At 47.4% G+C, this 22651-nt stretch overlaps 1 protein-coding gene across 1 annotated transcript in view; it reads right to left on the bottom strand.

The window, feature by feature from the left end:
* Positions 1-22651, bottom strand: part of cacna1a (calcium voltage-gated channel subunit alpha1 A) — a 246753-nt gene that overhangs the window by 68824 nt on the left and 155278 nt on the right. Inside the window, exons 22-28 of the mRNA XM_033012279.1 lie at positions 21838-21967; positions 20552-20611; positions 19237-19343; positions 3737-3833; positions 2570-2730; positions 1768-1908; positions 421-622 (exon numbers count right to left, since the gene is read on the bottom strand). Of these exons, the coding sequence (XP_032868170.1) occupies positions 421-622; positions 1768-1908; positions 2570-2730; positions 3737-3833; positions 19237-19343; positions 20552-20611; positions 21838-21967 (898 nt within the window). The remainder of the gene's footprint in view (positions 1-420; positions 623-1767; positions 1909-2569; positions 2731-3736; positions 3834-19236; positions 19344-20551; positions 20612-21837; positions 21968-22651) is intronic.

Below are 22651 nucleotides of genomic sequence, written 5' to 3'. Positions count from 1 at the left end.
CATACCATAACCCTCCATTCCCTTCTCATCCATATGCCTATCCAATTTATTCTTAAATGATACCAACGAACCTGCCGCCACCACTTCCACTGGAAGCTCATTCCACACCGCTACCACTCTCTGAGTAAAGAAGGAGGAAACTGGAGCTCCTGGGAAAACCCACGCAGGTCACGGGGGGAATGTACAAACTCCGTACAGACAGCAGCCGTAGTCAGGATCGAACCCGGGTCTCTGGCGCTGTGAGGCAGCAACTCTACCGCTGCACCACCGTGCCACCCACTCGGCAGGGAATACCCAGTGTTCTCAAGGGACAGAAATGTCACCCTGTGCTCCCACTTCTGACATTGTCCCATTTGTCACCCAATACCCTTTACATTAATGCATTTAATTTCTAACCGTGGCGTGCAAACACGACGGTACCTCATTTTTCTCCAGGCTGTACTCCTCCATCATTTTATCTCCCTGCTCCTGAAAGGTGATGATGATCAAGGCCACGAAGATGTTGACAAAGAAGAAGGGGAAGACCACAAAGTAGACAACGTAGAAGATAGACATCTCCATCCTGTAACCAGGGCTGGGTCCTTGGTTCTCGTAGGTAGCATCCACAGAATGTTTCAGCACACTGTAGACAACAGGACGATCGAGAATCAGTTTATAGTCATAGAGTGATACAGTGTGGAAACAGGCCCTTCGGCCCAACTTGCCCACACCGGCCAACATGTCCCAGCTACACTAGTCCCACTTGCTCCATATCCCTCCAAAACTGTCTTATCCATGTACCTGTCTAACTGTTTCCTAAACGTTGGGATAGTCCCAGCCTCAACTACCTCCTCTGGCAGCTTGTTCCATACACTCACCACCCTTTGTGGGAAAAAGTTACCCCTCAGATTCCTATTAAATCTTTTCCCCTTCACCTTAAACCTGTGTCCTCTGGTCCTCGATTCCCCCACTCTGGGCAAGAGACTGTCCAACGTATAGATATAGCGGCCACCCACGGCACTGACAAAGTTACAAAGCACGCTGCCTCCTTTTGTTCTCCCCCCTGCTCCCCCCCCAACTGCAGCTCCCCCACACCAGATCCCCATTGTCCTTTGTCCCCCCCCCCACACTGATCGTATATTGTTCTCCCTCACGGCGGTCCCGTGACACTGTGACACCACTACACTGTAACTGGTACAGGTGACGATAAAGAAACCATTGCAGTTTAAGAAAGTACTGCAGGTGCTGGTAAAATCGAAGGTAGACACAAAATGCTGGAGTATCTCAGCGGGTGAGACTCTGCTTCAGCCTGAAGAAGGGTCCCGGCCCGAAACGCCCCCATTCCTTCTCTCCATAGATGCTGCCTCACCCACTGAGTTACTCCAGCATTTACAGCCCTGTCCCACGGTGCGAGTTCATTCCAAGAGCTCTCCCGAGTTTAAAAAAAATCAAACTCGTGGTAAGCACGGAGAATGAACGTAGCGGGTACGTCGGAGCTCGGGGACGTGTCTTAGCGGCTCGTAACGCTAACGGCAGGTACTCGGGAAGACTCGCTAATGGCAGGCAAGCACGGGAAGACTCGTGAGGATTTTTCAACACGTTGAAAAATGTCCACGAGAGCCCCGAGTACCGACGAGCGGCCATTACCGTAAATCTCCGAGTTCGAATCAGGGCAAACTCGGGAGAACTCTTGGAATGAACTCGTACCGTGGGACAGGGCATTTAGTGTCTACGAACCATTGAGGTTACTGTTCTTGCCTCATGTTGGTCTTGAATAGGGATACCTACTCTGGCCAGCCTTCTCCAGTCGATACAGTGAACAGCGTGAGGAGAGCCCACAGCACATTGTCGTAATGAAACTCATATCGTCTCCACTCCCTTTTCTGTGCCTTAATATCACTCTCCCTCATATACACCAGGTACTGCCCTCTGAAACAGAGAAGTGTGAAACAAAAGCACGCTTTAGACTTCAATGCAGCATTAAAACAAGTCAGAAAAATCATTCAAAGTATTTAATGTAGACAATAGACAATAGGTGCAGGAGTAGGCCATTCGGCCCTTCGAGCCAGCACCGCCATTCAATGTGATCATGGCTGATCATCCACAATCAGTATCCCGTTCCTGCCTTCTCCCCTGACTCCGCTATCTTTAAGAGCCCTATCTAGCTCTCTCTTGAAAGCATCCAGAGAAGCGGCCTCCACTGCCCTCTGAGGCAGAGAATTCCAGACTCACAACTCTGTGTGAAAAAGTGTTTCCTCATCTCCGTTCTAAATGGCTTACTCCTTATTCTTAAACTGTATTTAATTATTATAGACTTTATATCTCTATGGTAGAATGGAATCAAAAGTGCCTGCGAGTTAATGAACCAGAGATCTAAGCTACATTTTAATATAAAATTGCATGCATGTAAGCCTACAAGTAACAAACAAAATGCGTAGATCACCTCTGACAAGTACATAGAGAGTAGATGACTCTAGCATGGGGCCCCCTTAGGCGCAGGGCCCAATTGGGAGCAATGGTTCCAATTGGCTTAAGGCCGGCCCTGGCTGACAGGGTAGAACACATAGGGGCTAAACATGAAACCAAGTACCTGCAGTCACGCTCAAACTCTTTGGATTCGTCAGTGCAATAGAAAAACCTGCCCTTAAATAGCTGCACTGCCACCACGGCAAAGATGAACATGAAGAGCATGTAAACAATGAGGATGTTGAGGACATTCTTCAGAGAGTTCACCACACAATCAAAGACAGCCTGGAAAAAGACACCAACAAAATTAACCAGGTCATAAAATAAAGAATGCAAAAATACCCTGTTAAATGAGCTCTGGGCACAGTGTTTGTAGTTTCAGGGCCACTCTCTAGTTGGTGATAACCAAAGATCCTACAGTGAGCAAGATAGATCACTCGACGAAAAATACGTAGTACGGTCATGGGCAGATCCGTGGGTAATTTTCGGCCCCATTTCCGTAACCGGCTTCCGTCTCCGCACCAAAGATCCCGTAGGATACTAGTGCGGAGACGGAAGCCGGTTACGGAAACATCCTCGTAAATATAAAAGTTATTTGGGAAAAATCTTCTTCTCATTTTCAGAATTTCAATTTATTAACACAAACTATTCGCCCGCAACGTTGATTACACTGCGAGTCGGGTCGGGTCCGGTTACTGAAATGGATGAATAAAAGGCCCACGTTCTGCTCCGTTGCGTACTACACGTCAGCCCATTGCATTTAGCAAGAGTGGTCTATCTTGCTCCGCTATAGGATCTTTGGTGATAAGATGGTTCAGTTGCTTGATAACAGCTGGGAAGAAACTGCCCCTGAATCTGGAGGAGTGCATTTTCACACTTCTGTGCCTTTTGCCCGATGGGAGAGTGGAGAAGAGGGCGTGGGTTGGGGGGGGGGGGGGTTGAGACTGGTCATGGCTACGTTGTTGAGGCAGCGCGAGGCATGTTGTTGGTACATGTGAGAATTCAACACTCGTAACTCCCACATGCAACTCGCAGGGCAGCGGTGAAGTCTCGCGGGTCGTGGAGAGCGTGGAGGACCGCCTTGAGGGGTGGGGGAACAATGGGGACCCGGTATGGGGGGACCACTGTGGGGGGGGGGGGGGAGAACAAAAGGGGGGAGCCAGCGTACTTTGTAACTTTGTCAGCACCTGTGGCTGCTATTGGGTATACAACAAAGAATTTCACTGTGCCTCGATAATTGTGACAATAAAGCATTCCATCCCAAAACAAGGGCGATGTTTGTCTTTGTTACCTTGAGCTTGGGCAACCTTTTGATGGTTTTCAGTGGCCGCAGCACCCGAAGGACTCTCAGAGATTTGATGGTATTCAGATCCTTCCCCTTGCTCCCACTGGCAAGGAAACAATAGACCATGAGCACTTGGCAGAACAACACCGACAGCAATCTCAGTCTTGCAGCTGCTTGCAAGGGTTCATCTGATCTTGATACATCTGCCAACCTCAACATCTAGAGCAAAATTCAACTTACTTGGAATCAACACATTGGAATAAGTTCATCAGTCACAGGAGCAGCATTTGGCCCTTCAGCCCATCGAGTCTCCTCCACCATTCAATCATGGCTGATCTATCTTTCCCTCTCAACCCCATTCCCATGAGTTCTCCCCATGACCGTTGACATCATTGCTGGTCAATAGAATAAAAGACTTGGTTTCCTGTGGTAGTAACACAATATTTTTACCACAGCCCCTCCAGTATTTATTTTTTGTCTTTTTTTGTTAGTAATAGCATTGGCCTGACTATCCTGAGGTCAGAGGAGATGAGAGGCTCAATGCCTTAGCCCTATGAAGGGCAAGCGTAGTAGCTTTTGAGGAACAATCTGCCCTCATGGACAGACTCCATCACCGACACTCCTTCCTTCATCGACGAAATCCGCTGCTTAAAGAATTTCCCCATACTTCTAGACTGAAGGCTCTTTGACTTTGCAAAACCGATTAAAAAGACAGTTATGCCCCTGTCCCACTTCTAATGCCCCTGTCCCACTTCTAATGCCCCTGTCCCACTTAGGAAACCTGAACGGAAACCTCTGGAGACTTCGCGCCCCACCCAAGGTTTCCGTGCGGTTCCCGGAGGTTGCAGGTGGTTGCCGGAGGTTGCAGGTAGTGGAAGCAGGTAGGGAGACTGACAAAAACCTCCGGGAACCGCACGGAAACCTTGGGTGGGGCGCAAAGTCTCCAGAGGTTTCCGTTCAGGTTTCCTAAGTGGGACAGGGGCACAAGGAAATTGCCTTCTTATAAAAAGAACATAGTTGTAAGAAATTCATTTCAGTCTTGCACTGTAATCCTTGCTGCATTCTGCGTTTGCCTGGGGGTTCCTGCATATTTTATTCAGTTTGTGTTCTAGACATTTCATGTTACTCCATATATTTCCTTGCGGTATATATAAGAGGGACTTTCAGGCTATCAATTCTACATCAGCTTTAGACTTTAGACCTACAGTGCGGAAACAGGCCCTTCGGCCCAGCAAGTCTGTGCCGACTGGCGATCACCACATATATTAACCCGACACACATTAAGGTCAATTTTACCATTTAAACCGAACCCAGGTCTCTGGCGCTGCAAGTGCTGTAAGGCAGCAACTCTACCGCTGTTCCTCTGTGCCCGCCTTAAGTGTTATAATTTAAAATGGGTTAGCAATTATGACAATAGACAATAGGTGCAGGAGTAGGCCATTCGGCCCTTCGAGCCAGCACCGCCATTCAATGTGATCACGGCTGATCATCCCCAATCAGTACCCCCCGTTCCTGCCTTCTCCCCACATCCCCTGACTCTGCTATTTTTAAGAGCCCTATCTAGCTCTCTCTTGAAAGCATCCAGAGAACCGGCCTCCACCGCCCTCTGAGGCAGAGAATTCCACAGACTCACCACTCTCTGTGAGAAAAAGTGTTTCCTCGTCTCCGTTCTAAATGGCTTGCTCCTTATTCTTAAACTGTGTGGCCCCTGGTTCTGGACTCCCCCAACATCGGGAACATGTTTCCTGCTTCTAGCGTGTCCAAGCCCTTAACAATCTTATATGTTTCAATGAGATTCCCTCTCATCCTTCTAAACTCCAGAGTGTACAAGCCCAGCTGCTCCATTCTCTCACGCCGACTGTTCTGAGGGAGAAGGGCCATGTCTGCATTGGGGCATCGGGACGACAGATGGCACAATGGGCTAAGTGTTCGGCTGGCAACCGGAAGGTAGCCGGTTCGAATCCCGCTTGGAGTGCATACTGTCGTTGTGTCCTTGGGCAAGACACTTCACCCACCTTTGCCTGTGTGTGAATGTGTGCGAATGTGTGTGAGTGATTGGTGGTGGTCGGAGGGGCCGTAGGCGCAGATTGGCAGCCACGCTTCCGTCAGTCTGCCCCAGGGCAGCTGTGGCTACAGAAGTAGCTTACCACCACCGAGTGTGACTGAGGAGTGAATGAATAATGCGATGTAAAGCGCCTTGAGTATTAGAAAGGCGCTATATAAATCCCATCCATTATTGGCCGTGGTTGTCAGGGTGAAGTAGTTGTAGTGGGTTTGGAACAGTCTAACACAGTAACAGATTGCCTTGCACTGAGCAGGGCAGCAGCAGAATCATTCATCAGACGGCACATAGATACATACACGAGGAGAATTCAAATCGAGAGGCGTAGGCAGAGAAACACAGAAAAGAACAGAACACAGCGCAAATCTGATGACAGTATTGCAAAGAAATAGAACAGATATATTACCCCATAATGTTCCTGATCCAGCAGAGAGGAAAGATGAGAAGAAAGTCAGTGTGAAGAGAGGACACAAAAGCTTGGAATACGAACTGCGTGCACAGTGGAGAATGAGACTAAGAAAATAGGAAGCACAGTTATAAAAAACCCTGGAGGAGCAGAACAGACATGGTGGCAAATAGGGACAGGTGGGGTGGGGTTATTGAAGAAGCAGAGTGCAAAACTCCGGTTATCTTAGCCATGCGACGTTGCAGAATTCGTTGGGAGAATTAGCTGCAGTTGCCTTCTTCTCTGGATGGGGGGGGGGGGGGGGGGAAACTTCACCAGGATCGAGCACGCAATTATAAGTCCAACATTCGACTCCAATCAGGTTACCCGACAATAACTCTTTAAACACCAGGCCAGTTCTCCCCTTAGGTTAGTCTGCCTTCACATCACCCCAGTTATCGGACACCGAACCCAACTGAACCAAATCAATTTTCGGCACAGAGAGAGAGAGAGAGAGAAGTTGTTTTTTTGACTAAAACTTCCAGTGTCGCCTTCGGTTGTGATGTGGATGCAGAACAGTGTCGGTGGAGAATTTTTTATAACACTCATTCTGTCCAATTGTATTTCCACACAGGTGGTGAGAGGGCAGGGCAGTGAGGTAACCCAGCCCTCCGCAATGCAAAATCATCCGTCTCTTCCAGTTAGAAAACAAAACACAACAGGAGTGTTACAAATAAAATACTAACTGGCATCCATGTCGCATTTCAATTGGAAGTTAAACTTAAAACCACCGGTGGTTGCGGATTTTTCCATGCTGGTTAACGTATAAACCACGGATGCCCGTTCAGTATCCTGTTTCCTGTTTCCCCCGTGTTATCCAACCGAAGGTTCAGGCATGCAACCTTCCCTGTGATATTCCAGGTAGATGCCCGCTTTGCATGGATTCCGAGGTTGTGCCTGTCTCTGGATAAAACATGAATCTCCTCCGCTGCAGGGTACACAGTCACCACCTTTGCTCCAGGTTAGAAACATAGAAAATAGGTGCGGGTGTAGGCCATTCGAGCCAGCACCGCCATTCAATGTGATCATGGCTGATCATCCAAAATCAGTACCCCGTTCCTGCTTTTTCCCCCATCTCCCTTGATTCCGTTAGTCCGTGTGCTCAACGCATATTTACCTGTTGATGTTTCAACAGGTAAACAGGGATCTGGGGTTTAATGCACAGTGGGAAATGTACATTTTGGAGGTGTATAGACTCAATGGATATCCTCATTGCAGCTCTCAAGTGGAGAAATACTCCTGAAAATAACGTTGTTAGTGCTGTGGGTGGCTGCTATTTGTGTACATTGTGTGTGCAAGCTAAGAACCTCACTGTGTTTAATCACATGGGAGAATAAAGCATTCATATTCCTACCTTCCAATCGGTTATTTAGTTGGGAGATATAGCGTTGGGAAACAGGCCCTTCGGCCCATCGAGTCTATGTTATCTCATTTTCTCATCCACTCCCTACACTTTATCGAAGCAAATTAACCTACAAACCTGCACGTCTTTGGAATGCTGGGAAGAAGTAGCTTTGCAGGAAGAACGTGCAAACTCCACATATCAGCACCCCTGAGGTCAGGATCGTACCCGGGTCTCGGGCGCTGGGAGGCAGCAGCTCTACCCGCTGCGCCACCAAGCCGCCCTCACTTCTTTACTGCACCCACCCCCTCCCCCAACAACAGTGCGAAGATATGCAGTGCGTCAGCTCATGCCTTATCCAGAGACCATCCCGGACCAGGCAACAACATCTTATCGAACGCCACAACTATCAGTCGAGGGAAACGGAAGAAAATGCCACGGTTATTGGCTTGCAGGTTAAAATACAAACTCTAGATGGAATGGCTTGGTGCAGATTGTAAGATTGCCTTTCAATCCAACTGAAAGAAGGCAGTAAAATAATTCCTTAACACCCAAGTGTGAAGTATCAGGTAGTACCCCGCAGGTGGTAAGTTGAGGATTTGTGTGCGAGAGAGCATTTGAATGAATTGTCCCGAGATCCACAACCCCCCTCCGCCCAATCTTTCCCAGTCTCCAGAATACAGAGTCAAAGGCAAAGGTAGCTCTCTGCTACTTCACACTGTGGGCCAACCTGTTCATGGGATGGGCAGAGTTGACCATGAAGGGAATCAGCAATGAGACCATCCCCAATGCCAGCCAACTCAGATTACAGTTGGATGTAGTGGAACGCAAGGTAAAAATTTGGTGTACCATTAAGTCAACTGCATTCATTTTACCTCCATTGATGTCAGACACAAGTTTACATCTCAGGTACATCATAATTTGTGTCAGATCAAAGTATTGCCTGCATAAATGTGGATCCAAAGAAGGCAGAGGCTACATGAAGGATATGAACTTGGAACTTCAAAGTCTACAATCACAGCCCCAGGATTTAATTGTTGGAGCTCCTCAGAGCAGTGTCCCTGACAATCTCCAAATGCTTCATCAAGTGACCTTCCTTCCTTTGTAAGGTCAGCAATGGAGATTGATTCTAATGGTTGCATCTGCAACATCTCAGCAGATGAAGCAGCCCATGTAGCAGGACCTAGGCCTGAGCTGTTGAATGGCAATAACATATGCACCACAACAGCGGCAGGCAATAACCCTTCCCAACAAGTGAAAGCCTAACTATTTACTCTCAGCATTCATGGACATCGCTTTCATTGAGTACCCCCCTTCATCAATATCTCGGGGTCACCACTGTGCCAGCCAGATAGGTATTAAGGCCATAACCTGGTCCAACCCAGAGTGTGTATCTGTAGGAACGTGGGCAATGGCATCATATGGGTTAAGTCTACAATGTCAAAGATACGGCTGTACTGCTTCGAAGGTTTGGTTTCTCTCACTACCGACTGTGGCTGGAGGGGAGGATTAGAGGCTGGATATCCTTCAGTTGAGTGACTCAATAATTCAAAGTTATTCATAAAAACATAGAAAATAGGGGCAGGAGTAGGCCATTTGGCACTTCAAGCCAGCACCGCCATTCAATATGATCATGGCCGATCATCCAAAATCAGTACCCCGTTCCTGCTTTCTCCCCATATCCTTTGACTCCCTTAGAGCTCTATCTAACTCTCTGTTGAAAACATCCAGTGAATTGGCCTCCACTGCCTTCTGTGGCAGAGAATTCCACAGACTCACAACTCTCTGGGTGAAAAAGTATTTCCTCATCTCAGTCCAAAATGGCCAACCCCTTATTCTTAAACTGTGTGACCCCTGGTTCTGGACTCCCGCAACATCGGGAACATCTATGATGGGTTTGATCATCTATAAGGCACAAGGCGGGGAGGGAGGTGGAATACCCAAGTGGGTGTAACTCCAATTACACTCTGGAAGCTCAGCACCATCCAGTGCATCACTTCTCACCTGAATGGCCTATTCTCCCCCAACCCTGAGTGTTAGTTTCTATCTCCACCTGTGGCTGTGGTAAGTAGCATCGACAAAACACACTGCCGTTACCCCAGGGACTAACCTGGCTAAAATGAAGGTGAGGCATCACGGGAAAGGTTTCGCTCCCTCAGTACTTCAGGGCTATTGTGCTGACTTTAGGCCTACCTTGTGTTGTTGGCCTGCCTGCCCTTTCAGTGTGGAGCATCAAACAGCACAGTACAGGAATGGGCCTTCGACCCACAATGTTTGTGCCGAATATGATGCCTAGCTGAACTGACCTCATCTGCCTGTACAAGATCCATATTCCTCTATTCCCTGCATATCCATATACCTATCTAAAAGCCTCTTAAACGCCACTATTGCATCTGTCTCCACCACCACTCCTGGCAATGTGTTCTAGGCCACCACCGCCAACCCTATGTGTCATAAACCTGCCCCGCACATCTCCATTAAACTTTCCCCCGCTCACCTTATATTCATTCCCGCTTGTGTTGGATATTTCCACCCTGGGGAAAAATGCTCTGACTGTCTACCCTATCTACGCTTTTAATTTGATATACTTCTATCAAATCTCCTGACAATCTCCAACATTCCAGACAAAACAATCTAAATCATAGAGTGGAATCCACAGAACCATCCAGAGTGGAAACAGGCCCTTCGGCCCAAATTGCCCACACCAACCAACAGGCGACAGATGAGGAGAAGCCATTTACTCATATTTTAGTCTGAGGAAGAGTCCCGACCTGAAACGTCACCTATCCATGCATTCCAGAAATTCTGTCTAACCTGCTGAGTTACTCCAGTAATTTCTAATTTTTTTTTATACTCATATTTTCTATTTCCATTAGTTCATAAGCCACAGGAGCAGAATTAGGCCATTCGGCCCATCAGGTCTGCTCCACCATTCAATCATGGCTGATCTACCTTTCCCTCACAACCCCATTCTTCTGTCTTCACCCCCTAACCTTTGACACCCGTACTAATCAAGAATCTGGAGATCTCCGTTTCAAAAATATCCAATGTCTTGGCCTCCACAATCCACCTGTGGCAATGATTTCCACGGATTCACCACCCTCTGACTAAAGAAATTCCTCCTCATCTTTCTAAAGGAACATCCTTTTATCCCGAGGCTGTGCCCTGTGGTCCTGGACTCTCCCACTAGTGGAAACATCCTCTCCACATCCACTCTGTCCAGGCCATTCACTAGTCGGTAAGTTTTAATGAGGTTTCCCCTCATCCTATCCACATATGCATTTGTTCAAATGTCTTTGGAAATTTGTAGAGGTTCCTGAATTGATGTGGGATGTCTGGATGGAGGCGTTGGCGAGTGAGAAGGTCTTCCTTCACACTACCAGGACATTGGTATCCCTGTGTGCTCCCCTACAGGTCTAACTACTGAAGGACAAGATGCAGACTTGCCTTCCTCCAACACCTTAAACATCCAGTTCAGAATGTCCCGCTTACTTCTGATGTGTGATCATTATTGTCAGGTGTGTTGTAGATGGACATAGATGGACATTGCAATAATAGTCTGAAGAAGGGTCTCGACACGAAACGTCACCAACTCCTTCGCTCCATAGATGCTGCCTCACCCGCTGAGTTTCTCCAGCATTTTTGTCCACTTGCAATAACAACCAGATTGGTTCTCTCTTAGTCACGTTAGGAAGGATCAATGATGATCAGAATCTCTCCACAGAGGTGCCCCAGGAATCTGTTAGACCCACCCGAGAGAGGGGAAAAGCCCCTTGGCCGAACCTTGCATCTGAATGACTCGCATTGAGAAGTCGGGGGGGGGGGGGGGGGGGGGGGGGGGGGGGGGGGGGGGGGGGGGGGGGGGACAAGGCAAGGCCTCCATCCATCTCAGTCGCCGGGCAACGGGAATAATGCTGCATGAGGTAATGAAAATAATAAATACAGAGGAGATTATTAAAAGTTAAAAAACAGATGAGGAGGCCCCTCTGATACCAGGGAAATGCCAATGAGTTACTGATTAGTGCAATACACGTCGTTAATAAATCCCCACAGCAGATGCATTGGTTGAATTACATTTCAGAGGACTCCTGATTTGTCCCCAGATCTGGCGTCGGTGGCTTCCTGTTGAGAAAGGTGAAAGTGATTTAAACAGGAAAACACGAGCTACAACACCTCGGCCGTTGGCAACTCAGTCATGCAGGATGCCGTTCTTCAATGCTCGGTCATGGCTCCTCCCCCTCCCTCACCGCCCCACCACACATCACCCCCCGTAACCCCTTTGGCATTCCTCCAGAAACCTCTGGTGGGGAATGCCAAAAGCCACCTCTGCCAAGGTCGGAGAGAAGTCAAAGCCAGGCACAGCTCCAGAACCAAGGCAAGGCGACACCACCGAAGTCAATGCCAGCGGGCGGGCACTCGCTCGTGGTCGACCACGGTGGCAGGGAGGTGGGCGCGCGTAAAGGCGCCGGCGCTCGGTTGGCAACGGTAACTGGTGGAGTCGGTGACGTGCGTCCTCAGCTTGCAACATGCAGTGCCAACCGGTGCCAGGTGAAACAAGCTGGTGAGAACTGGCACCACTCACAAATGGTGAACGCAGGCTCTTTCTGTATCAGCGCCCCCCCCCCCTTGAGTTGAGTTTGTCACCTTTCCATTATTGCTCTCGTGGCCACTGCTCCTGATCTTGTCCATGCCGCTGCTCCCAGTGAGTATGTGGGATGGACTGTGCCTGCTGGGCATTTGATAGCAGCTCCCCTGAGCAGGATTCACTGGATACCAATGCACCTCCCTAACTGGAGAATCTGAATATTGTTCAGGTTAGGGATCCCTGGCTGATCTTTCGCTGCTCCCATAGGAACAATGGGAAGATATGCAGCTTTAGACTTGATACCGCGTGCAAACAGGCCCTTCGGCCCATCGAGTCTGTGCCTACCATAGCCAATCGACCTGCAAACCTGTACTTCTTTGGAGTGTGAGCGGAAACTGGAGCACCCTCAGAAAACCCGTGCAGTCACAGGGAGAATGTACAAACTCTGTACAGACAGCACGGATTCAAGATTGAACCTGGGTCTCTGGCGCTGTAATGCCCCTGTCCCACTTAGGAAACCTCTGGAGGTTGTAGGTGGTTGCCGGAGGTTGCAGGTAGTGGAAGCAGGTAGGGAGACTGACAAAAACCTCCGGGAACCGCACGGAAACCTTGGGTGGGGCGCAAAGTCTCCAGAGGTTTCCGTTCAGGTTTCCTAAGTGCGACAGGGGCATTAGGCAGCAACTCTACCTCTGCACCACCGAGCAGCTCCTTGAACCTGTTTTTATTTCAACTGAAACCTGACACTACAGACACCAACTTTATCCCTCACTTTATTGCCTTGAAAACTCTGCTTGTCAAAAGGTGATTAACTTCCAGTTAACAATTGGCCTGCATTCATTTGTCTTTTCCAGGAGAAATTTCCAATTCTCTGCTACCCTCTGCATGTAGAAGTGTTAACAAAATTCCCTTCTAAAGGCACAGCCATCAGACTATTAAACACAACTGCAAACAAACTCTGAACTAAAACAGCCTATTGCACTTTACCTGTTTATTTATGTGTGTGTATATATATATTCTATGGTATATGGACACACTGAGGAAGGACATTCTTGCCATAGAGGGAGTGCAGAGAAGGTTCACCAGACTGATTCCTGGGATGTCAGGACTGTCTTATGAAGAAAGACTGGATAGACTTGGTTTATACTCTCTAGAATTTAGGAGATTGAGAGGGGATCTTATAGAATCTTACAAAATTCTTAAGGGGTTGGACAGGCTAGATGCAGGAAGATTGCTCCCGGTGTTGGGGAAGTCCAGGACAAGGGGTCACAGCTTAAGGATAAGGGGGAAATCCTTTAAAACCGAGATGAGAAGAACTTTTTTCACACAGAGAGTGGTGAACCTCTGGAACTCTCTGCCACAGAGGGTAGTCGAGGCCACAGTTCATTGGCTATATTTAAGAGGGAGTTAGATGTGGCCCTTGTGGCTAAAGGGATCAGGGTGTATGGAGAGAAGGCAGGTACGGGATACTGAGTTGGATGATCAGCCATGATCATATTGAATGGCGGTGCAGGCTCGAAGGGCCGAATGGCCTACTCCTGCACCTAATTTCTATGTTTCTATGTTCTGTATCTATGCCTACAATATTCCATAGTGCTGCAGCAAGCAAGAATTTCATTGTCCTATCTGGGACACATGACAATAAATTCCCTTGACTTGACTTGACTTGCCTCTTATACCAAGTCTTGCTCCCAGATTCAATTCAATTCCCCACCCAGTGGACACTGGTCAATGACAACAGCACATATTTGTTTATTCCACTCACTAGAATGATGTTCTTGACACAAGGCGTCCCTGTCTTACTGGCAGTACTTTTGGTTTGTACTAAGCAAGAGAAACGTTAAATACAAGTCTGGTACAATTCTGTATCAGGGACAATTGATCACAATCTTGACTGTGATTTCCAATTAAAGTCTTGGTCCTGTAGTTGTGTGCATGTGCGTCCATGCTGACCAGCGATCCCCGCACACTAACACTGTCCTACACACACTAGGGACGATTTACATTTATACCAAGCCAATTAACCTGCAAACCTGCAAGTCTTTGCAAACCGAAGATCTCGGAGAAAACCCACGCAGTTCTCCCACGGGGAGAACGTACAAACTCCGTACAGACAAGCACCGGTGGTCAGGATCGTACCCGGGTCTCGGGCGCTGTAAGGCTGTAGCTCGACCATGCCACACCAAGCTTTGAACGGCTGTCATTTCTGGTGTCTACACTTCACCTTTGATAACAATCTCTGAAACACTAGGAGTGCCAATTGATTATGCTGTTGGATCTCATGTGGATCCGACTCGGAGAGCCTAAAGGGTTTCTCAGGCAAGAAGGTGCTTTTGAAGCATACTCACCATTGCTTGTGGTTCAACAGGTAGATTGTGTAGCATTGTGAGATCCACAATGCTAGTCTTTTTTTTGAAGGCTGATGTTTGAAGGATAAATATTGGCCGGGTCACCAAGGACAACTCCGCTGCTTTTCCTCCTAGTCCTCAAGGAGGGAGGAGGCGGCACCTCGATTAACCGTCGCATCTGACAATGCAACACTTCCCCCAGTGCAGCACTGATGCGACAGCCCAGAGTCTCCCGAGGTGGGACTCGAACTCGCAACCTGGCAAGGGCGCAACCCGCTACCCCGCAGGCGAAGGGACAGACTCTCGTCGAAACCTATGGCATGCACTGACATGCAACATGCAACCAATGCTTGTCGCATTTTTCTTTGCCAATGCTCTAACCTCGCCTCTAACCTACACTGCATGGCAATGGGGTCCATCTCAACCCGTCAGTCAACGTGCAAGATGGGATCACTCAGCCGTTCCCGGCAAGACAAGAGAGGTCATCCCACTCTAGAAGCCACTGGGCGTGATTGGTACAAGTAATTTGGTGTAGACCAGTGATTCCATGAATCCTGTATATACACTGGGAGCATGAGGGTGAGGGTGAGGGTGAGGGTGAGGGTGAGGGGGGGGGGGGTGATGATTAGCAGAAAGAGGTCTTGGAGACAGACAGTCATGTTGTTTCCAAGAGGATTCGAGCAAATCACGAGTCCCAAACACGGACAACGTAATTCCTACCACATCAGCGTGCAACAAGTCAGCCTGGTGTCAAGGGCGGAGAAATATTCAGTATTCAGAGAATCCAAGAAGCTTAAAAGGCCGAGATTTTGAAAGATTTATATTACTTTGACTTTAAATTTGTCTGAATAGTTACCACTTTGTAGTAACTCGCGTCCACCTTCACATGCGATGAATTATTGATGTTTTTAGTTGAGTTTAGTTTATTGTCACGAGTACCGAGGTACAGTGAAAGGTATTTTGTTGCGTGCTAACCAGTCAGCGGAAAGACAGAACATGATTACAATCGAGCCGTTTGCAGTGTATATTTAAAAGGGTGGAGTGATTGTAATATGTGGCTGTACATCTGCTTCTGTGGCCAGCACGCAACTAGTCACCTGGGTTTGTCCGCCATCTTGGGACCAAGATTTGCGTCATGCATCTGATGTCCTCAATGGTCTCGAACTTGCTGAATGGTTTGAGCTGCATTTATTTTTTCCACTTTCATTAATAGCGAATGATCCAAGGAGGGGGTGTGGTGGGGATTGCAATGTGGAGGGGGTATGGGAGTACCTGGATGCCAATGACGTCCCGAACATTTTAACTCCCCTTCCCAGTCCCACACTAATCTTTCTGTCCTGGGCCTCCTCCACTGTCAGAGTGAGGCCCAACGCGAATTGGAGGAACAGCACCTCATATTTCGCTTGGGCAGCTTACACCCCAGCGGTATGAACATTGACTTCTCCAACTTCAAGTAGCCCTTGCTTTCCCTCTCTCTCCATCCCCTTCCTATTCCCAGTTCTCCCACCAGTGTTACTGTCTCCGACTACATTCTATCTCTGTCCCGCCCCCTCCCCTACATCAGTCTGAAGAAGGGTCTCGACCCGAAACGTCGCCCATTCCTTCTCTCCAGAGATGCTGCCTGTCCAGCTGAGTTACTCCAGCATTTTGTGTCTATCTTCAACTAAAACTAACATGTTAGTGGGTAGGTAACATTGAGATAGCATTAATCTACTAAACACAAGGAAGCTGTACTGGTGGTCCTGCCATATCTCAGGAGTGACGGAATTTGCATTAGCCAGTGTCAATGGTGGAAATCTTGGCAAATCAGGCAGCATCAGCCTGACCCACTGTTACTCCAGCACTTTGAGGTTTTTATTTGTAAACCAGCATCTGCACTTCCTTCCTTCACCGTTGTGCTTTCACTCAGATTGTTTTACACGCACCTTGATTCATTTAAACATCGATTTTCTAAATTCGACAGCTTGACTAAGCTAAATGTAATGCCATGATCAGCCTGCAGTGATATTTAGACAATAGACAATAGACAATAGGTGCAGGAGTAGGCCATTTGGCCCTTCGAGCCAGCACCGCCATTCAATGTGATCATGGCTGATCATCCCCAATCAGTACCCCGTTCCTGCCTTCTCCCCATATCCCCCGACTCCGCTATTTTTAAGAGCCCTATCTAGCTCCCTCTTGAAAACATCCAGAGAACCTGCCTCCACCACCCTCTGAGGCAGAGAATTCCACAGACTCACCACTCTCTGTGAGAAAAAGTGTTTCCTCGTCTCCGTTCTAAATGGCTTGCCCCTTATTCTTAAACTGTGGCCCCTGGTTCTGGACTCCCCCAACATCGGGAACATGTTTCCTGCCTCTAGCGTGTCCAAGCCCTTAACAATCTTATATGTTTCAATAAGAAACCCTCTCATCCTTCTAAACTCCAGAGTGTACAAGCCCAGCTGCTATATTCTCTCAGCATATGACAGTCCCGCCATCCCGGGAATCAACCTTGTAAACCTACGCTGCACTCCCTCAATAGCATTTTACACTGATATCAAAGGGAATAGCCACTAAACCTTCGGTCAGTGTGCAAGTATTACACTGCTGTAGATATTATTGAAGCATATTCCCGTTATAATTAAGATTATTCATTCCAAAGCCTCCTAAATTCCTTTATAAAATGCAATCGTTCGAGCACTCTATAATGCCAATGTATATGATTGTCAATACTGCATTGGAGATCCACTTCTCATCAGATGTGTACCAAGATTTAGTTGACTTTCGAAACCAAGTGAGACCACACACACTGAACAGTTTTGGACAACTGAATGGGTTGTGTTACAAACAGCAAGCACAACTTATTCTTGATACCCGCGTTCCTAGTCTAGAAATGAACGGGGGATCGGTGCCGAATCCCAGATACTTCTTCAGCCTGTCGCCACGGGTGGCTAACGATTAAAATGGCGGGGAATATGAGAGGACAACAAGGAAATGCGAAGCGGAACAAACAACTCAGAAGCAGGAGAGATTTGTGCACGGGGTGAATGATGGAAGATTGAAGCTCGGAAACGTACCAAACGCACCAGAAATTTGAGTACTTGACAACGAAACTTCATGTGATTATCAGTTAAAGTGGACTAATCAAACACAGTCCCCAACCGATAATTAAACCCTCGTTGCTGTTGCTCTACAGTCTACATTACAGCATGGCATTCAAGGAACAACATATGAACCGTTTTCACTACTTAGCCATTTTCACAACTTTCAGCGTTTTCACAAGTGTATAGAATCTTTTTCTTGTTTCTATCCCCCACCTCAACATGTGGCCCTGATGGGAGAGGGTGAGAATGGGGTTGGAGGCTTGCAGGACATTGATTTACTCTTTCACAACAAGCAAGGGCAGTGTTTATCATCCCTCCCTAATCACCATTGAAAAGCTGGTGGTGAGCTGCTGCCTTGAGAGTGACCACACTCCATGCACTGAAGCTGCCTCCCACAGTTTTGTTGGTGAACGTGCTTCAGGACTCTGGATGATGGGGAGAAGATCTTTCCACGTCAGGCTGGTGGAGGGAAAACAAAAAAAGGTATGGGGTGTTCACAAAAGGACACACAGAGCGCTGGAGTAACTCAGCGGGACAGGCAACATATCTGGGGAACATGGCTACATGACGTTGCAGGTCGCGTCTGAAGAAGTGTCCTGACCCGAAACGTCGCCTTTCACGTTTTATTGCTGTTTGTGGGATATTAGCGCCAACAATTTGGCAGTGGTGTCTCCCATATTACAACTGATGTAATGTACATTGGAAGATCCTGAAAAGGATACAAAATAGGCTGCAGATATGCAAAACGCAAGTGTGTTCCCGACCCGAAATGTGTCCCATCCTCCTTCTCCAGAGATCCTGCCAGACCCGTTGAGTTACTCCAGCACTTTGTGTCCTTTTGTGTAAATCAGCACCTGCGGTTCCTTGTTTCTATAAGGTACGGTGGTCCCTCGCTCCTGCCAGCCTTGCCCATAATCGAGGAGGTAGCGGCCACGGGTTTGGCAGGCGTGGCTGGAGTAGCCGGAGGAAGTAACCGCACTGCTTGTTGTAGATGGTGCTCACATCAGTGTGGCAATAATAAGCAGAGTGAATATTCCCGGGTATAGGACCACTGATCACTCATTCACATCCACTCCCAGCCACTAGGGGGCGATTTACAGAGGTCATTTAACCTACAAACAGGGTGGGAGGTTGCAACCTTCACGTGGTCCACCTTGTTTCGACGAATGCAATCAACCCGATGTGCACAATCCAATAAGATCAAATGAACAAGTTGATCTACAACTTTAGGCTGTGCACGCCATACGCAAGAAGAAGAAGACCTACAAACCCGCACGTCTTTGGGATGTGGGAGGAAACCAGAGCACCCAGAGGAAACCCACATGGTCACGGGGAGAACACACAGACAGCGCCCGTAGTCAGGATCCAACCTGTGTCTCTGGTGACGCAAGGCAGCAGCTGTACCAGGGACACCTACAGCCCCGGCCCTACTGGTTCTGGCTCTGGACACTTATGAAAACTTAAAACGTGAAAAGTTTGCTAAGTACAGTCGGCATGCATCCCCTCCTCTCTCTGCAGGCATAGAGACACAGGCAGAGGCAGCGCACACTGTGCCTCATCAGGAGAAACCAAACACACTGCAAACGCCATTCCTGGACAGCAATCGCTTCCAAAACAGGCACGGGAGATTGGGAAGAAACTTACGTGAAAGCAAACGCCACCAGCGCCCCACTGACCACGATGAAGTCCAGGATATTCCAGAGATCTCTGAAGTAGGCACCTTGGTGCAGCACCAATCCAAGGTCAATCATCTATTCAGAGAAAGAGAAACTCATTCAATGTGGCTAGACTTCAACTTTCCTTAGTTGCTCACCTTTGGGTTGGCTTGGCGTATCTAGCCTGTGCCAGTTTAGTCTAGTGCAGAAATACAGCGCGGAAACAGGCCCTTCGGCCCACCGAGTCCGCAACGACCAGCGATCCCCGACATTAACACTATCCCACACACACTAGTGACAATTTACACACACACACACACCAAGCCAATTAGCCTACATAACTGTACATCTTTGGAGTGTGGGAGGAAACCAAAGTTCTCGGAGAAAACCCACGCGGTCACAGGGAGAACGTTCAAACTCCGTACCGACAGAACCCGTAGTCGGGACCGAACCCGTGTCATTGGCGCTGCAAGCGCTGTAAGGCAGCAACTCTAACACTGCCCCACAGTTGACTCCCTCTCCAAGTTTCTGAGACTTGTTGAAGGACAACACAGCTAAGCCCAGTCCCCTTAGCAACCAATAATGAGGAAAAGGACGTATAGATTCACTGTTTTCCCGGCGAGTTTCATTTTCTGTATAACTCGCTCACATGGAGAACATGGATGGAGTGTGAAGAATGGTTTTGACTCCAACACCATCTATCCATGTCTCCAGAGATGCTGCCTGACCCGCTGAGATACTCCAGCACCTTGTATCCTGATCATCTTTACCAGGAGGATGTAAAGATCCCAAGGGAACTATTTCAATGAGCACGGGAGAAATCTGTTTCCTGAATAATATTTCCCTCCAACAGCCAGAAATATATTATTTTATTGCTGTTTGTGGGATATTCGCATCAGCAATTTGGCAATGTACTTTAATTGATGTCAAGTATATTGGAGGATCCTGAGAAGGATACAAAATTGGCTGCAGATATGCAAAACGCAAGAGTGCTCCCGACCCGAAATGTGCCCTATCCTCCTTCTCCAGAGATGCTGCCTGACCCGCTGAGTTACTCCAGCACTATGTGTCTATCTTCTGCAAATCGCATGTGCTGGAGTAACTCAGTGGGTCAGCCAGCATCAATGGAGGGAGTGGATAAGTAACGTTCTGGGTCAGGGCCCTTCTTTGGACCGAGATGGAAACTGAAGTAGGGTCCTGACCCAAAATGTCACCTATCCACTCCCTCGACAGATGCTGCCTGACCCATTGAGTCCTTCCAGTATTTTGTGTTTTGCTCAAAATTCCAGCATCTGTTGACTCACCTTAATAACCATCTCAAAGGTAAAGACTCCTGTGAATACATAGTCAAAGTATCTCAAAACCTGTGAAAAGAAGGAATAAAAATGTTGAGTAATAACCAAGCTGCCTGACATGGTGGCGTCATTAATTAAATTAAAAATATATCATCAGCTCTGACAGATTCTAATTGGAAGTACAAGCAAACATGTTTTCACACCCAAGGCAACATCTGCAGCCTGAAGAAGGGTCTCGACCCGAAACGTCACCCATTCATCCCCAGAGACGCTGCCTGTCCCGTGGAGTTACTCCAGCTTTTTGTGTCTATCTTTGATTGAAACTAACATCTGCAGTTCTTTCCTACACGTTTTATCTGCAGTATTGTGACTGTTGCCACCTGGAACAGACCACGTTTCACACAACCTAACATCTGATTAAACGATAATTGTTTTCCAGCGGTTGCTTATAATGACTGAGACCCGTAAAGTCTGTGCATCATTTAGCCTGTGACCATAAATAATACTTTTTATTTGCCTCTCGCTTAGTTGCTCGCATTCTAACCTCAAAGCTAATAAGGGTTGAAGGGTCTGAAGAAGGGATTTCGACCCGAAACGTCACCCATTCCTTCTCTCCAGAGGATATCTTTAAGGGTATAAGTGTCTGAAGAAGGGTCTCGACCCGAAATGTCACCTATTCCTTCTCTCCAGAGATGCTGCCTGTCCCGATGAGTTACTCCAGCATTCTGCGTCTATCTTAAGGGATCTTTGCAGCAATTACTTCCATTAATATTACACCTTCGAGGAAGTTCCTGACTCCCAAATAAAGGAAAATATTTTCATCTCCTTTCTTATCCAATTATTGTCCAGGGAGATACCTTCATCCTCTCCACTTGACCAAAGCCTCTATCGGTTTATGTACCTTGTTTAATTCTCTCCATGTTATCCTTTCTTCTACAACAGGCAATGTTAAACCAGCCAACCTCACGCCTGGGCTCATGCTAACATTAGGACCCATTTTGTTCTCTAAATCTTCACTATTTGTGAGTTGAATTGATGATAAAATGATCTACTTGTGGCGTTTTCATCCCTATCCCCATCCCTATCTATGAGTTTGGGCCAAACTACACCCCACACCTTAGCGATCTACAGCTGCATAGAGTCACTGACCAGTGACATTGAAGTAGAAGTCAGCCATTTTGTTTCTGTGCCGCCATTTTGGTGTGTGAGCCCCCCCCCCCCCCCAATTACAAACAGGACTCTTTCTCTGTCTCAGAATTACAACAGAATGTTTTTTGGCAAAGCCATGAGCTCACGTTGTTCCTGGTGGCGTTGGGTTGGACGGGATCTTCAGCGGCCAGTGTAATGCTGCTCATCGCGATGACCATGAGGATGCACATCTCGAAGTAGCGGAGGGTCACGATGTAGTGGCAGGCTCTGCGCAGTCTGTCGGGAACATGGCACAACAAGGAGGTTTACTGTACTAGAGAGGGACTAGGCGCTGTCCACGGGCGCCATGGGGGTTTCCCGGGACCGCTGGGCACCGCGGGGGGCGGAATGTGTCCTCAATAAGGATTGTATTATAGTTAATTGAAAATTTAGTGTCTTAGATAATTTGGTGATTTTGTACTATGGTGGTGGGCGTGTTAACACGGTTTGGTTTTGTATCGTAATCGAATAAACTATTGTTGATAATAAAACAAAAAGGAGGTTTACTGCAGTAGTGACATTAACCAGAGTGGTAGCCAGCCCAACAACCTCCCACTCCATGACATGTATTATAGTCCAGTGTTACATATTGCCTAGTGTTATAGCCCAGAGTTATAGCACTCATACTCTAGTACATACTTATAGAGTATTAAACTATTAATAGTTATGGCATTATTATATATTACTATGGAATTATAGTATTATAGTGTTATATATTACTATAGTATTATTGAGTGTTAAAGTATTTATAGTGTTATGGTACTATTATATATTACTATGGATTTATAGTGTTATAGTGTTATATATTACTATGCTATTATTATTAAAGTATTAATAGAGTTATGGTAGTACTATATATTACTATGGATTTATAGTATTATAGTGTTATGTATTACTATAGTATTATTGAGTGTTAAAGTA

This window comes from Amblyraja radiata, chromosome 35 (genome assembly GCF_010909765.2).
Source record: "Amblyraja radiata isolate CabotCenter1 chromosome 35, sAmbRad1.1.pri, whole genome shotgun sequence".
In the NCBI taxonomy this organism is placed as follows: Eukaryota; Metazoa; Chordata; class Chondrichthyes; order Rajiformes; family Rajidae; genus Amblyraja; species Amblyraja radiata.
Note: the sequence above shows the minus strand (reverse complement) of the source record. Positions and strands in the feature narration are given on the sequence as shown.